Source organism: Aspergillus aculeatus, assembly GCF_001890905.1.
Source record: "Aspergillus aculeatus ATCC 16872 unplaced genomic scaffold ASPACscaffold_20, whole genome shotgun sequence".
NCBI lineage: Eukaryota > Fungi > Ascomycota > Eurotiomycetes > Eurotiales > Aspergillaceae > Aspergillus > Aspergillus aculeatus.
In genome coordinates, this window is record NW_017962995.1 from 356,780 (window position 1) to 373,567 (window position 16,788).

At 53.0% G+C, this 16,788-nt stretch overlaps 5 protein-coding genes across 5 annotated transcripts; 2 read left to right on the forward strand and 3 right to left on the reverse strand.

Annotated features, from left to right (window-relative positions):
- Positions 1–760: 760 nt before the first annotated feature.
- Positions 761–5,342, reverse strand: ASPACDRAFT_81937 (uncharacterized protein). The gene is made up of 2 exons (XM_020205985.1): positions 3,383–5,342; positions 761–3,334 (listed from the first exon to the last, which is right to left on the reverse strand). Exons 1-2 carry the CDS (start codon positions 5,314–5,316, stop codon positions 1,111–1,113), a joined length of 4,158 nt encoding a protein of 1,385 aa, XP_020051801.1. The 5' UTR covers positions 5,317–5,342; the 3' UTR covers positions 761–1,110.
- A 2,655-nt stretch (positions 5,343–7,997) lies between these two features.
- ASPACDRAFT_81940 (uncharacterized protein) lies at positions 7,998–9,073 on the reverse strand. Its single transcript, XM_020205986.1, has 4 exons — positions 9,017–9,073; positions 8,922–8,935; positions 8,795–8,820; positions 7,998–8,706 (listed from the first exon to the last, which is right to left on the reverse strand). Exons 1-4 carry the CDS (start codon positions 9,023–9,025, stop codon positions 8,342–8,344), a joined length of 414 nt encoding a protein of 137 aa, XP_020051802.1. The 5' UTR covers positions 9,026–9,073; the 3' UTR covers positions 7,998–8,341.
- Positions 9,074–9,343: 270 nt separating this feature from the next.
- ASPACDRAFT_126871 (TFIIH/NER complex ATPase/helicase subunit SSL2) lies at positions 9,344–12,597 on the forward strand. The gene is made up of 3 exons (XM_020196980.1): positions 9,344–9,624; positions 9,689–9,796; positions 9,885–12,597. Exons 1-3 carry the CDS (start codon positions 9,594–9,596, stop codon positions 12,209–12,211), a joined length of 2,466 nt encoding a protein of 821 aa, XP_020051803.1. The 5' UTR covers positions 9,344–9,593; the 3' UTR covers positions 12,212–12,597.
- A 695-nt stretch (positions 12,598–13,292) lies between these two features.
- On the forward strand, positions 13,293–14,992 carry ASPACDRAFT_55148 (questin oxidase family protein; the record flags this gene model as incomplete). Its single annotated transcript, XM_020202966.1, has 5 exons — positions 13,293–13,458; positions 13,536–13,838; positions 13,971–14,330; positions 14,389–14,790; positions 14,892–14,992. 5 exons carry the CDS (start codon positions 13,293–13,295, stop codon positions 14,990–14,992), a joined length of 1,332 nt encoding a protein of 443 aa, XP_020051804.1.
- Positions 14,993–15,656: 664 nt separating this feature from the next.
- Positions 15,657–16,559, reverse strand: ASPACDRAFT_64374 (uncharacterized protein; the record flags this gene model as incomplete). The annotated part of the gene is made up of 3 exons (XM_020204000.1): positions 15,657–16,039; positions 16,129–16,430; positions 16,486–16,559. 3 exons carry the CDS (start codon positions 16,557–16,559, stop codon positions 15,657–15,659), a joined length of 759 nt encoding a protein of 252 aa, XP_020051805.1.
- Positions 16,560–16,788: the final 229 nt, after the last annotated feature.

A 16,788-nucleotide genomic window follows, 5' to 3' on the forward strand; every position in this document is an offset into this window, starting at 1 on the left:
GCGATGGAGCCGTGGAGCGATCGAGTCGTGGTGGGCAGGGTATCTCATGGTCCGAAGGCCATGGCTGTGTCTTAGCCGGGCGATGATCCTGCCACCAAGAATAGTTGACATGAGGCTGAGTGGTACATACATTACATGATATCAGCTGGCGGGCCGACCGGGTTCCTGCTTATCTGCGGCGTAGATGGGTTAATCGTGCAACGGCACCGTTCTCGTCAGTGCCTTTGAGTTGCCCGGATTCTCTTCTTGCTTCCTAGAAGTCATGCATGCAGTATCAAAGACCCTAGAAAATTGTTAGTCCTTGTTCTCGTTCAGTGAAATCAAAATGCGGAAAAGTTACCGTGGAGCCTGGCTTGACCCCCTGCATTAGGAGGTGGCCCCCACGCGGAAACGGTGCCTTTTGGCCAGAGTGGCTCATGATGAACCAGTGTTTGAGCCTCTGGGGGCCAAACTGGGGAAATTGCGCTAGATCGGCACTTCACTCGTAGGGATCTACTGGTAAAGTCTGATATTGGAAGGGCCATTGCCAGTACAATATTGAGCAGTGGTGGTGGTGGGAGAGTTGTAGTAGGCGAAGTCCGGCTGGCGGTCGGTTTGTTTGTTTATGGCCCGACCGCCCGGCCTAGGGGGGTTCAACTGAATATCATCTTACTTGTATTTACTCCGGACCGATCTCCCTCTCCGGAAGCACAGTTCACTGTATATATAAATATGAAGATTAAATCAAGCGGATGCAATGTGGTGGGGGACAGAAAATGGGAAGCGGGCTAAGAGGAGATGCGCCGCACTGGAGTATAGTAGTCTATACTGCCTAAGACGTTGAGTCCAGACACGTGAAATATATTTAAGTGAGAAGGAAACCACCTCGACTTGATTTTGAACAGATTGCAAAAAGAATAAAACTGTTGATGACTGCTTGACTCTATCACAAAGTGGAAGTAAGTTGAGCCATGGTTGTATATATTTCGGCTAATGCTGGCACCCGCCACAGAAGAGTATCAATGTAACCCTCTATATTGTGTATACCTGAGGACAGCGGTCGGCCATTTCTTCGGCAACATCTCTCTTCAAAAATGAACTGGAGTCTCATGCAGGCCAATCCCAGCCACTCTATGATGGTTCCCGCTGGACAAAATGACTACGGTCCCAAAACGACTCGGCGGCATCGGAGCCCGCAACAAGCAACCTATTCCTGACATCGGCAAGCTGCCTAAACCCCGTAGACACGGCGATTTCGCCAGACATGATACCCAGAAACACCGGCAGGCTTTCCATACACAGAACGAGAACAGATTCGGTCAGCCCCGGCCAACCATAACTGTTGGTATAGGCGGCTGCTCCAGCTTTGTGGAGCACATACGTGAGATAGTTCAGTTGGAACAGGTGCTGGTGACTTGATGAAAGCTGTTGCAGAGATTCTAGAGCGACCTGGCCTCGGACCAACTCAGCGATGTCGATCTTTTTACGAAGATTTAGCGCTTTTCGTAATTCTGCTTCATGTTTCCGAAATCGCTTCAAGAGGGGCGTGCACGCTTTCTCCTCCGAGTCGGTTTTCCAAATCTTGTTCTCTCTGAGTTTCACAGCCTGCGGTGCGCCTAACTCTTGGCTCAGATGTTCTATTACAGTCAACAGAATCAAGACCATGAATTGATTGGAAGGTCTTAAGACTTTCGAGACCCATGTTTGAAGCGTCTCGAAGGACTCTTTCGTCAATCGTATGCTTTCGTGCTGGTGCTGTGTGAAGGAAGAATAATCACCACCAGCAATCCATTTCAAGGTGAGAAGGCTCAGCATAAGCCGATTCACACTTTCAATCTCCACGGCGAGTAAGGTATATGATGGTGACAGCTCCCCGTTCGGTAGACGACCGGATTTGCGTGGCTGTCCGACCCTAGCAGCTAGCTCAGCCTCTCCTAGTAAGGTGATCTCGTTCTCGAACTCGCTCTCGAACTTTCGAATTGCGTCATCATCGGTCAGATGTCCAAGCTCCCATTCAGAAGCGATCTCGGCCAATGACTTCCTGACAAACAGAATCGTAGACCCTTTTCCGAAAAGTAGGTTCACCACTTTCTCATGCTTATTTTGCCTCGCTATGGAGATTGGTGCTTGGCCGTCAATGCTTCTCGCCTCGGTGTCTCCACCCCGTTTGATTAATGCCTTCAACACATCTAAGTGTCCGTTTCGCGCTGCCAACCAGAGGGGTGTAGCCTGCGTTCGAGATTTGCTATTGACGGCAATACTCGTCTCTCTCAGAAGCATTGACACCACAGCTGAGTGGCCCTTCTCAGCCGCGTGATGGAGTGGCGTATACCCTTCAAGATCAGGCAAGTTGACCTCGCATAAATTCAGCAAGCGCCTCACAATCGAGGTGAAACCGAACCTTGACGCAAGGTGCAGAGCTGGGAGGCTTTCCCCAATCAGCGGAAGGTTGCATATCTTGGCGAGCTCCTCTTTATACAACATAACAATCCGAAGAAGAGGAATATGCTGTTCCCTCACAGCCCACCCAAGCAGGCCATGGAGAAACGAGTGGCGTGAGCGTCCACCCGCCACCCAGGGGTGAAAATTCCAAGTTTCATTGAAACATGTCGCAAGCTGCGTGAAGCTCTCCCACACCGGAGACTGAGGTGTTATGTCTCTCGTCTGCAATGCCCAATTAGATACAGCGTAACCGAGGAATTTGAATTGCTCCCCAGGCGAGTCCGTACGGACCGGGCGAATGGGTAGTTTCATCGAAGCCTTCTGAATCTTCGGCGCACGAAAAAGAGAAAACAAGGAGGACTTGATCGCTTCACCGGCAAGCAAAGCTGGCGAGACTGCCAAGCCTGTTGAGTTGTGATCCCGTCCTTGCGTCTCAACCTGTAAGCTGAAGTTTGAGAAAGAGAGGTAAGCAACACAGAACTCCCCACATTGAAGGTTTCCTCGCGCCTCGCTCTCCAGATATCTGGTCTCATGGTCGGCTCGATGACTCAGAAGGAACTTTTTGACCGACGAGTGCGCGAAGCGAATACAGCCATCAGTAGGGTCCTGAACCACGAGATTAGCGCAGCAGCCGAGCACAAATTCGTCCTGGGGTACTTTCTCGTGATCCCAGCAAGTATCATGGAGATCAAAGGCTACTGCTTCCTTCAGTTCATCGATATGCAATGGTCTGGTAGCAAAGCTGACCCATTTAAGAACCTTCGCAGCCCTGGGATCAGACGCAATTCGCTGAGTACACAGCCTATACGTTTCCTTCAAACCCTTAGGGAGCCGACGCAAGGCGGAGCGCACCTCTGCATCGGTGAAGCATGTTGCCCACAAGATTTCGAGGATAAGGTAAACCCAGAGAAACCTGCTCGAGTCAGTCTACATACGTCGAAGTTGTAGGGTTTCACCATACATTCCTGAGGCCTCAGTCAGAAGCACGCGTTTGATCTCTTCCAGTAAGGAACAGTCACTGGTAAGCTTTCTTAGCATAGACTTGTCATCAATACTGGCTTTGATATAGAATTCGATATCCCGAGTAACGTGATTGAACGTTGAGATTCGGAGAGCCCACGGCATGAATGTAGCAATGTTCACGTAGCCTGGTACGTGATTCCTGCTCAACAACATAACCTTCGATCCATTGGGTGGGCTGGCAGAAGGGAAGGTTGCTCGAATTAGCAGCAACATTTTCTGGCACTCTTGCTGTTCTAGTGCATCGAGTCCGTCAATAACGTAGATTGTGTTTGGCATGTATGAGAACAGAAGGTTGAAGATTTCTCGCAGGTCATCATAGTCTGGTACCCTTCGGTCTCTTCCAAAAAAACGCCCCAGCTCATGAGCAACATGTGGCGGAAAGACCTGATGCGACTCGTACAAGAGCCGAGCTAATTGCTTGATTAGACTGGCGAGAATGTAGGAAGCCTGTAACGAGCCAGAATGCTCGTTCTCACAATAGAAAAATACTGTAGGACAATGGCAGCTGGAGTTCTCAAGTGCGCGATACTTGACAGCCTCAACGACGGAAGCCGCGATGATAGTTTTACCTGAACCAATTTTCCCTGAACACCAGAGGCTGGACTGATCCAAACTTGTAAGCCATGATTTGAATGTCGCATGGTCCAAGAACCACTGAGTTGTTCCAGGAAGGCGCTTGTAGGCAAGTCTTTGGTGAACCTTGTCATGGTCATAGTTCGAGATCCGCTCTAGTAGCTGTCCGATGTCTATGTGTAGACTTTTCTTGCTTATTTCGCCTGCAGATGTTTCCGATCCGTTTGGAGCCATGAGACCATATTGAGCCAGCTCCGAAGCCACATTAGGTGATGGCATGTCAACCACTTGCTTGGTATGAATCATGGACAGAAGCTCCTTGGTATACGCTGCCGCCGTGGCAGCTGCATACTCTTGCCACTGCTTGTTTTTATGAGAGTCTGCATAGTCACAGATCCCTCGGATCACCAAGCAAGGGAAGTTGTCCATCAAACCAGCTGCTTCCATCTCGAAGCAGAGAATACCGAATTCATTCGCTAGTTGATCTCTTATACGGCCATTCTTCATTACCTGGTTTGCGGAAGCAATAAGGCCGTAATGAACCACGGGGACATCATAACCTCGATCGGGCCGGCTTTCCCTTCTCCTGGGATCACAGTTCGCGCAGGTTATCTCAGAGTCTTCATGATCATAATCAGGCTCAAACAGCACATCTTGCTCTGCACCACGGTAGGTGAATTTGTCTTTCATTTTCGGGTACCTGCATACCATCTCAGACAATATGCCGGGGATATTGCTCGGCCTCACCATGTGCTCCGCCTGCAATTTGGAGACCGCAGTTAAGAGTACCGACGGTGGTTTGTTAAGCATGCCGGTTCTTTCAAAGCGGTTGTTGCTTAAAGTCTTTCCGTAGTCGTACTGCACGATCCCACCATAATCCCTCGTTGGCTTGCTGACCACCACATCGCCAAGCCGGATGTCGCCTTGTGATGGAGCTGCACCTCCGATGCCGACCATCAAGCCGAACCGTATCGATCTGAAGGTAAATTGAACCTGACTGGCGATGACTGCCGCTGATGTTGTGCCATATACCCCGGCGGGAAGGCATACAATCACAACATTATGCCCGTGTATGCTACCGAAGATATAGCTATTATTGTCACTCAGATCAGTTGGCAAGTCCGGATGTCTCTCGTCAAGCATTGCGGCTGCAGCCGCCATCTCCAAGGGAAGTGCAGAGATCCACGCGACTGTGTAGTCATGATGACGGTGAATCCTAGGAATTGTCGCCATTTCAGTGCCCTTGAATCGGATCTGTATCGGGAGACGGACTATTGTCTGTCGACCCAGGGTGTCCATGCACACTCTTCAATGGGCATATTCCGACATTCTCCATTGGTCGACTAAATTGCGTATTCGGCAGTCATTCAATCGAGTGTTCCTTTCGTTCAAGAGCTATGTAACTTAAACCAGAGCCAAAAGCCGAAAGTCACATGTGGCATCATCAAACAGGGATTGAGGTTGCTGAAAGGAGCGTGAGGCTGAAGCAGCTGGACTAGCGCAGAGGGCCGACAGGACTGAACAGGACTAAACAACGTTGGTGCCTGAGGTATCGACCGTCAACACAATGCGGGGAAAGCTTGCGAGCCAGAACTTTACTCGGTACCTGGAGGGTTCACAGGAAGTTGTCTTGGAATTCATTTTCCGATCAAGTCAGAACAGGTGATATCTTTATCACCAGTCGTTAAATTCTTGGTTAGTCTTGCTTGAAGCATCACATAGTGTGAATAACCGCTCTCTGCACCGAACTGAACTATCTACTCAGTATGTTGTTGGCGGTCACATGATACGGGGGATCTCTGTCGTCATTCATCGATTTCCTTCCTCAGTCCTCTTCGGCTTACCAATTCCGACATACTAATAATTCTTACTGCATACCTTTTTGACTCCTGCATTTGGATCCACTGGTCATTGCTCATTCTCCTTCTTGAAGAATTAGGCAGTCACCTAAACTTAAGTTTAGTCCACCTACATGTGTTCATGTGTCCGGCCGGATGGTCAACTCCCGCCATCAGACAAACAGTGAGCAGACCGCAATTGCCACGGCCCGGGCAGATGCAGTGCAGCGCCAGTGCCCAACCGCACCAACTACCGCGATTACCCCCCAGTGTGCCTGGCCGGATCTCGAGTCGCCGGACCCCCACACTGGAAACTCTGACTCTGCTGGGTACGTACTGTCCTCAGTAGTAAGTTAGAGTCTGTGGACTGTTACGAGTACTCTCCCCCTCCCTTTCACGTCTTCGGCCGGAACTTGTAGATCATCTGCCCCTCTTGTTGATGGCGTGAGCAGGGCAAATACGCATTCCTCGCTGCACCCGCACCTTGGTTGAGAGGGGAGGGAGGAGGGGTCATCGACAACAGTATGACAACAAGGTCCTTCCCTCCTTATCCACTGATGGTCGTAGGGGCCAATTGCAGGTTGAAGATGCACTGGAGTACCTTGTTAGGTATCTGAATCCTTCAATCCGCCATCGACTGGCCAGATGCATCCAAGACCAATAGGGTACCTGCTTAGCTCAGTTCCGACATGCAGGGAGGACTGGTGGCTTGAATCAGTAAAAATGAAGAGCGCACCTCAGATGACAATCCCTCCTTCATCCCAACTGCCTATGCTGCAAGCCGATCGATGTTTCGGCTGCTGCAGGAGCCATGGAGCCATGACGATTGAGGACCGTTTTTCCGCGTGCGCGCTATTTCTTTTCCCTTTTTTCTCTTTTTTCCTCCCCTCCAGCCAGTTCGTAGGTCGATGAGTGGGCCTCAATGACCCCATCTGGACCCTCCCCGCAACTCCTCCCGAAACACGCTCATGCTCATGCTCATGATCTGATCTCGGGATTCCAGAGTAACTCCTCTTATTCACACAACCGCCTCAACTATAAATCCCTCATGGTTCCCACCCTCTGCAGGGTGTCTTAATTCTAGCTAGACCTGATCGATCCCCTGCTATACTTAAATTCGAGTTGCCTTACCTCAACTTTCCACAAAGCTGCTAGACCGACACACACCATAATACAATACATACCTCGAACTCGTTGTCCACCATAGCGTCGCATCGCATCACACCAGCCTACATCTCCAACACCTTGCCGCTCAAGACCATCACAATGATTGCCATCCAATTTGCCCGCCCTACCATCCGCCATTTCTCGGTGCACCGTCCACGCCCCGACACTCGCACTTCCCGCTTCATCACCAGTTCCTGCCTCTTCTCGGCGGTAGTTCTTCCCTTCATACCTCCGGCGCTGGAAAGCTCTCGGGAAAAGAGCAAAGGCAATCCCACCCACAACAAGTGAGTCTTATAATCCGCGCGTGTTGATTGCTGCAACCCTCGACTGACGGAATCGTCTCTCTATCAGGCCACACCCCCCACTCTGCTTCCATGCCCGCTAGACCGCATATATCCGTTCGGATTTAACTCCACGAGTGGGGCCATACTTGCAGAGACAGACACAACATCACTTTTCTCGTGTCATCACGCCATCCTTCGATTTTCTTACCGTCGGATTATTGATCCTTTTTTCTGGCTGGCGTATGGGTACTGACATATACTTTTTTTTTTCTTTCCTTTTTTTTTTCTTGATCACTCTCTCAAACGACATTTGCTGAGGGAATTGCATCATGAGAAACCCCACATATGGATTTTCAGGGGCATCAAGGAACTTGTCTGGCTGGCGTTTAGCTTACGAACCTTAATATTTTCTTTTGTTTGGCGTGACCGTGCGAGAAACGCTTGTTTTGGAGGGGAGAACTACGTACTGGACAGGTTCCAGGCAGTTATGCCGAACGGGCGGATTCTTCTTTTGTCTTTCCCCCCACGGTCTCCTTTCATTACCGCTACCGGAGGTGGAATTTGCCCTGAGATAGTGGATAACGATGATTACGACTATGAATTAGCTAGCTGTCTAGCAGCAATACAATTTGCGTTCCTTATCAACCAAGCGATTTTGCACGAGAATGGTTATCCAGAGTCGATTTGTTTCAATTGTAGAAGTAAGTCAAGCTCTGATTTCCCCGGATCTTCACGAGATCCAAAACATGCACGAAGTAGTGCAGACTGCAGAGAGAATCAAGCTTTCCACCGGAAGTAATCCAGCCCCACGAGCCAAGCCATTCGTGCACGCGGATACGCACATCCATCGAAGAACCGATATCCGGAAACGGCAGAACCTATACATACACAGTATAGTAAGGGAAACATTATGGTACAGTAGCACACACGAAAGATGTCACCGGCACTTTTCGCATTCCCTTCCTCCTTCTCAAACCAAACCCCCTCCCTCTATACCTCGTTGTTTTTGTTCCTATCTACCCTCAAACACCACCCCTAAAGCCGATTCCCCTTCGGCGGCCGAAACGGCTGCGCGGCCTCGTACTTCCCCTTCTCCAGCACGCGGTCGGCCTCAGTCTCGGGCTCGTGGCGCGTCGCGGCCGGATCGTGGCTCGCCTCGGCGCTGGGCGAGGCGACGTCGTCGGCGGCGTTCTGCTGCGACCGGGCTAGCTGGGCGGCGCGTTTGTGGCTCGGGTCGTCGGAGGGAACGGGGATCGGGGTGGTCAACGAAACGGCGGACTGGCGGCGGTGTTCCGCTTCCATCGCAGCCAGCTGCGCTTTGCGTTTCATCTCCGTCTCGAATCGGGTTTGGCGGTCCGCGTTGATGGATTTCTTCGCGAAGTAGTAGGCGCCGCCGCCGGCTTTTTTGGTGCTGTTAGCTCGGTTGGGAGGGGAGTTGGAGGTTGGGAGTGTGGGGTAATTGGGAGGGAGGGGTATTGCGTTGCTTACCGACGCAGAGAGTACCCCATCCGATCCTGTTGGGTTGGGAGTCGTGTTAGTTGAGGCGCATCTTGAGAAGTTGCAATGGCTGTGGTGTGTTTGTGTGGATGTGTGTGTTTGCGGGCTTTCACCTTACCAGGTAGATTTGATCTAGTTGTTGAGCGAGAGGTGAGGTTAGCGAGCTTTAACCTTGCAACTAGGTGAATGGGTAAGTCCCGTCAGTCAACATACTGTGTTCATCTTGGATATATTAACCACTTCCTGCACACAGTGTCAATTGAAGGGAATTGGAGGACCGAACTGAGGACTAAGACGGGGAAATTGAATGCGAGATTGAACTACGTCAATCACTGCCGAAGCCCTTCGGCCGAAACGCTGGCCAATCGAATTGCCCACACGGCGCCGACGCCACATGTCGCTGGTCGGGGCTGAGCAAATCCCATTGTTGCCTCAGGCTGACAACCACCGCCTCTCGCCTTGCCTCTTCCGCTCCGCAGTCGATCGATCTTCGTTCATGCTCTTCTTCTACGCCTCCTCCTTCACCCCTCATCCCTCCTGTCCCTTATCGACCACCGCCATCTATACCACCAGCAGTAAATAAAAAAGCTGGTAGGTGCTTTTCGTCTGATCGGGATATGGTCATACTTATTTGAACGGCTCACTAAGGGCGCCGGTAGCCTGTCGGGAGCAAAATCGATACCTTCCTTGCCTCTGTCGCGACCGCGCGGAATCGCTTTCGCACAGTATAGAAAAACTATAGACCCTCATATCTCAGGAATAATACCCCGGTACTGCGGGACTGGACAACATGCCGCCGGTCAAACGCAAAGCTTTAGATAGTATGCCATGCCCGTCATTCCCAGAAGAGGTCTATGTCAGAGCGATTCCATTCTGACTCTATAGGTGGTCGATCGAGTCGAGCCTCGAAGCGCGCCACTCCCGTGCCTGATATCAGTAGCGGTGATGAATATTCGGACTACGAAGAGGACGTTAAGGAAGATAACCTGAAAGGTAAGCAAGCACAAGGACGGGGTCAAGAAGGGGAGAAAGGCCCAGAACGAAATCACTGACTTACACACCTCCGGCGTTTCGCTCACAGATGTCGTGGAGAAACTCAACATCGAGCATTTCAGCAAAAAGGGCGGCGGCGCCATTCAGAAGCAGGACCCCAACTTCGGATACAAGGACTTCTCGTCCCTGGCGTTGAAGCCGGACCACGCGAATCGCCCCCTCTGGATCGATCCGCTGAAGGGCACCATCACCCTGGAGAGTTTCTCCCCGCTCGCGCCCCAGGCCCAGGACTTTCTGACTACGATCGCCGAACCCCTCTCCCGGCCGACGCATCTCCACGAGTACCGGTTGACGGGAAACAGTCTGTATGCCGCGGTCTCGGTCGGCCTGCAGCCGCAGGATATCATCAACTTCCTCGATCGGTTGTCGAAAACGCCGCTCCCCGAGACCATCAAGTCGTTCATTATCGATTTCACCAAGTCGTACGGAAAGATCAAGGTGGTGCTGAAACATAACCGGTTCTTCGTGGAGAGTACCGATCCTCAGATGCTGCAGATGCTGCTCCAGGATGAGGTCATCGGGCCCCAGCGATTGCAAGGGTCGGAGGGTATCATCCAGCAGGCGGCGCCGAAGATGGGCGGTCTGGTCATCCCCGGTACCAAGGATGCGGCGGGTGTGAAGCAGACCACGGACCAGAAACCGGCCGAGGATGCGGCGGGGGAGGCGCGTCGCGAGGACGACATCCTTCTCGCCATCCGGGACGATGACGACGATGAGGAACAAGCACAGGTGCACAGCTTCGAGATTCCGAACGAGGCCGTCGAACCGGTGAAGGCGCGCTGTCAGGCCATGGGTTGCCCCGCGTTGGAGGAGTACGATTTCCGGAACGATGAGATCAACCCGACGCTGGATATCGACTTGAAGCCCAACGCGCGGATTCGAAGTTACCAGGAGAAGAGCTTGAGTAAGATGTTCGGTAACGGACGTGCCAAGAGTGGGATCATCGTCTTGCCGTGTGGTGCAGGCAAGACTCTGGTGGGGATCACGGCGGCCTGCACGATCAAGAAGGGTACCATGGTCCTGTGCACCAGCTCCATGTCTGTGGTGCAATGGAGAAACGAGTTCTTGCGGTGGTCGAACATCGATCCGGGCGACATCGCGGTCTTCACCTCGGACAACAAGGAGAAGTTCCGCCGGTCGACCGGTATCATCGTCTCCACTTACTCCATGGTGTCTCAGACGCGGGCGCGATCGCACGATGCGCAGAAGATGATGGACTGGATTCAAGGGCGTGAATGGGGTCTGATGATCCTCGACGAGGTGCACGTCGTGCCTGCTTCCATGTTCCGGAAGGTCACATCCGCCATCGCGTGTCAGAGCAAGCTGGGGTTGACTGCCACCCTTCTGCGTGAAGACGACAAGATCAAGGATTTGAACTTCTTGATTGGTCCGAAGCTGTACGAGGCGAACTGGATGGAGCTGGCCGAGCAAGGGCACATCGCCAAGGTACAATGTGCCGAAGTGTGGTGCCCAATGACCACCGAGTTCTATTCGGAGTACATGCGGGAGAAGTCCAGAAAAGCCGCCTTGCTGTACATTATGAATCCGCGAAAGTTCCAGGCTTGTCAATTCCTGATTGACTACCATGAGAAGCGCGGGGACAAGGTCATTGTTTTCTCGGACAACGTCTACGCGCTTGAGCGGTATGCGCTCAAGCTGAACAAGGCCTACATCTACGGGGGCACGCCGCAGAACGAGCGCATGCGCATTCTCGAGAACTTCCAGCACAACGAGCAGGTCAACACGATCTTCTTGTCCAAGATCGGCGATACCTCGCTTGATCTGCCGGAAGCCACTTGTCTTATCCAGATCTCGTCCCACTACGGTTCGCGTCGTCAGGAGGCCCAGCGCTTGGGTCGGATTCTGCGGGCCAAGCGCCGTAACGACGAAGGCTTTAACGCGTTCTTCTACTCGTTGGTGTCGAAAGACACGGACGAGATGTTCTACTCCTCTAGGCGCCAGGCGTTCTTGGTCGATCAGGGCTATGCCTTCAAGGTGATTACTCATCTGCAGGGGATCGAGAACCTGGAGGGCCTTGCGTATGCCACGCCTGCGGAACGGCGCGAGCTGCTGCAGGAGGTGATGCTGCAGAACGAGACGTCCGCCGAGGTCGAGCACGTCAACGACGATCTGTTCTCCGAGCGCTCGGGAGGCGCCCGGGCTCGCAAGGGCGCCGTCAAGCGGAGCGCGGCGACTCTCAGTGGACTGGCGGGTGGCGAGGATATGGCCTACATCGAGTACAACCGGAGCCGGAACAAGCAGCTCAAGGACAAGGCCGGTCACCATCCGCTGTTCCGGAAGATGGAGCGGGAGCGACTGAAACGGAAGAAGGAGTTGGAGGACTTCGTGCGGTAGCTATCTTTTTTGGTACATATTTGGAAATAGGTATGGCAGAATGAATAGCTTAAGCATGGACTATATAGATTGAAAGTATAAATCATAATATAAAATAAAGAAGCTACATTGCGGAAGCGCCCAGTTATCGATAGCCACTCCTGGTGCAGTCTACAAAGACACCAGTAGAGGCGGGCTACTAATTCCTGGGTCAGGATAACCCATATTCATAGGCATTTAACTCACATATCGACCAGCAATTCTGCAATAGACCCCGACTGACCTAGCCAGCGAATGTCGATCACGAAGTAAACACTTACTCATGATGACACCGCCCACAGACCCGAACGACGATCGAGATCGCATCCCACATAACCAAGGGACCACCCCCTATCCCCAGCAAGCCCGCAAGCCCGCAAGCCCCGAAGGCCGAGCAAATTTATAAGCACGTCGTATTATGGTTCCGACGCACTGATCATGCGACCCTGTTTCACCACAATTCACCGGACTGTTTTCTGGGGTTGACACCCAAGTTAGCCTAGCTTGAATCAGAATGACGTCTCACTTCCCAAAGTGGACGGAAGCTCGCGCTTAGCCGGTCTCCGCAAAACAAGCGGAGGTAATTTGTTTTCCTGCTTGGCTGGAGGATCTCCAGGGTCCCACGCGCATTCGACTTGATTCGCTACACCTACAATACTTTCTAGTTTCGCATCCCGGTTTCTAATAAACCCTTGGCCCGTCAGTCCAGTCCAGACCATATTTCTTATAAACCTGGGGAAAGGGGGCGCTAGGCTAGATGTATCGGATTACTACACAAATCACTGCTCGTCCACGGACTAGATGCACTACTATCTGTAGTCGCATCGGATATAAATCCCATGCGGTGGCACTATCACTACCACGACCCTCTGTGCTGAGCAGGAAGTGTTCTACGACAATATCAGGTGCTTGGAACTTGAATACCACGAGTACACCCACTGCTCTTAAGAAGAGCACAACAGCTCCTATCGATAGTCACTGCGTTAGGTGCGCAAAGCCCACACCACCATCACCACCTCTCGCCCACTATACAACGTATCAACCACAAACACCAACGAAAACAATGGCAACAGCCCACCAAATCCACCTCTCACCTACGAGGAACACGAGGATCTTCTCCGTCTCCGTCCCCGCCGGTCCCAGTGAAGCCTCCGCCCGCGCAACCAGCGAAGTCCTCCAACATGACCTCGAGCACCACCACGTCTTCTTCAATGACTCGGGATTCCACAGTACCGTCCCTCTACCCCCTTTACTTTCCACCAAACTCCCCCTCCCGGAAAATCACCATGCTAACTTAAATGGGAAGACCACATCGTCCACCACATCCTAAGCATCCACGCCCTCGGCGCCTCAGCGGAGGAGATCCGCGCCGCCTACGAGCGCGACCGCACCTACCAGCGGAAAGCGATGGCGGTGGACGAGGCGGTCGTGGCGGAGCTGGCAGACCGTAACCGGTTCTTGGAGCTGCTGGGGATGAGGAAGCATTACTCGAATTTTTTGAGGTTCTTTCAAGGGGAGATTGAGCGGGTGGGCGTGGAGGAGGTATTGAGGGGGTTTTTGTTCCGGGAAGATGAGGTTGCGAGGGCGATGTTGGGGAGGGTTTTTGGAGGTTTGTTTTCGCCTTTCTTCTTTTCTTTCGTTCCTAGTGGCTATGACTAGAGGTTGAGGCGGAGATGTCTGGTAAGGTTGTTTGGGGAGTGAATTGCTTTGCTGACTATTGATGGTTGCTGCCACGACCTAGGGCTGGTTCATCCGTTCATCCACCTGGGCTTCGGCCTGGAATTCGAGCAGCCGGCCATCGTGGCCGAGGCGCTGGCGCAGACGGCCATCCACGAGGATTGGACGGGCCCGATGTTCTTCTGGCCGGCCGAGGAGCAGGCCGGGGGTGTCGGGCGGCGCGGGGAGAAGGGCCTGCTGGCGATTCTGGAGGCGATCCGGCGCGACGAGACGCTGGCGCGGTCGGTGCAGTGGGAGGATGGGAACAAGATGCGCGACGGCGTGTTGGCCCGTGCGGGCGAGGCGATGCTCACGTACGCGGCCCAGTACACGGTGTCGGCGGAGCAGTTGGAGGAGCGGACAGCGGAGATGATCAATACCGTGGGTGAGTATTCCTTATCCCTTGGCATTGCCCAGACTCGGGTTTTGTTGACCGTGTCCAGTCTACTACACCAGCGCCGCCCAACGGCCCTCCAAGCAGATCAAGTTCGACTTCTTCTACCTCCACAGCCTCAACTCCTCCATCTTCTTCTCCAAGCTCCTCACCCTCCCGTTTTTAGACACGACAACCAAATGCCGGCTGCTCGAGTGGAAAGGCCGTCTCGACCTCCTGCTCTACGTCTCCCGCGGCACCCCGGAGTTGTACCTGGATGAGATCCGGGCGTATCCGACCGCGCACAGCTGGGCCGAGATCTTCGCTTTCTGTAACCGCCACTCGCAGGATGACGGCCACCTGGCTAAGCTGGTCCGTGCCGTCGCCAACGGCGAACGAGCCTGTCGGCCGTTTGAGGAGGAGCGCCGCTGGCCGATCAAAGGTGATATGTGGCTGCGGATTGCCAATATGGGTAGGTCTACAGTCCCCCTCATTATCAATACAGACTACCCGGCAGGGCTATTCCGAAGCTATTCTAAAGCATTGGGGCTAACTGACACGGGATCCACTTAGCAATGGACTCAACATCCGACCACGATCACCACCCGATGTGGGTCCGATCCACCGGGTTTGACCAGGCCTGGCGCGAGTTCGACGGGCGAGCCGAGCTATAGGGAAATGCGCTAGGCCTGCGTCATTGGTAGGGTTCTGGGAGTTTGGGTTTCTGGAAGTAAATCCATGCTGGTTGGGGAGGCAAGTATTGGGGTTATAGCGAGCTATGATTAGCCATGAGCGTTAGCATGATGAATGAATAGTAGAGGTTTCATGAATGAAACGAAAAGAGAGAGGCTGAGCCTGACGGTATAGAACGGAGGCGAAGGGTCGAGAATTCTGGAATTGCTTTTTGCAGCCTGCGCTGCACTGCAGCCCCATCGGGCGAGGATCACGTGGTGGGTGGGCGGTTGTGGACTGTATTGTATTGTAAGCTATTGGTGGGTTTTTTGTATTGTATTGTACTGTGGTCATCGATCATCGCTATCTCGAGGTTGAGGTCCGATATTTCCGATATACTTGAAATCACGTTAAGATATCTTCCCTTCTTCACTGCATATACGGAAGTTTGAGAACTGAAGCTGTATAGCGAGCGGGCTAAGAAAGGCCTGTCAACACAGGCAAAGAGCCACGGTTGGTGATAATATACTTACAGATCTGACCTCACGTGCGACAGAACAGGAAGAGGCGGCGGTTACTTGTAACTATTCCTCGTGGGCCTTTCATTTCGGCAGCAGCAACAGCGGCAGGCAGCACGACCATAAGCACCGCTATCTGGGGAAGGGTCTAACCCAGCAATCCCCGCTGCACATCCCCCGGCGCAGGCGCCGGCAGTCTGGAGGGGTCCAGATCACGCGCCGCTTCCTTTGCTCGGGCAAGATCCACCCCGATCCGTCCGAACCGCAGCTCGAGTTCGGGGTACCGCTTCAGGGCCAGGCCAATATATTGGAGGTTCAGCTCCCCGTGCCGGGTCTGGATGAGGTTGCCGAATCGGTCGGCCAGCCATCGCAGATCCGCCGAGTCGTGGAACTTGGACCGAGTCGCGGCGGCCCGGAGTTTCCCTTTGAACAGGTAGAACGGATCGAGGAAGCTGGCTTGCCCGGCCCCCAGTCGCTGGCCGTTCACCGTGCGAAGAGAGGCCTGGACGCCTTGCATTGTGTATTGGGCACCTGGGGGGAGTTTGTGTGACTGGTATCAGAACTGGGGGCACTTGGGTGAGGGAACCAGAGGGAAAGGGGCGGAGATCTTCTTCACCAACCTGTGAACTGCTCGCAGAAAATCTCCACGAGAACGGCGTGGCTGCGATCGGGTCTACCGGACCACAGGAACGCCACGTAGTCTTGTCGACCCTGAGGGATTGCGACGAACCCGTCGTGTCCGTCCAGGATCGCTAGGATTTGTTGCTTTGAGATCGACGCAATACAGTCAATGTCCTTACTCTCCCGCAATCCTCCTAGCACGCCGATAGCGTAGCCTCCAAAAATGCCAAAGTGGATGTTGGTCCGGCTCAGGATTCGATGGAGGGCAATGGCTGCATCGTTGAGTCGGTCTTGGAGCATGCTGTTAGATGGCTAGAGTCGAGCTTGGATGTGTGTGAACGAGGATTGTATCTCACGCTTCGGGGGAATTGTCGTAGAAGCCGGTAGGGGTGTAGGCATTTATGGACATTCTCAAATAGACCTCGTCCATGTCAGATCAGGTCAGGTCACGGGTCAAGCCTCGCCCATTTTATTTTAATGCAATGCCGCCGAATGTCATTGGCCTGGTAGACGCCGTCTGCTGCGGAAGCAAAATAGATATCACGGATGGACAGTTATAATCCCTGCTCTATCAATTAGCGCCGAATCACTCCTCCAGTAGGTGTAGACGCCAAGGAGTAGCCGTTCCGCGATGGTAACGTACAAATAGGGGAGAAGCA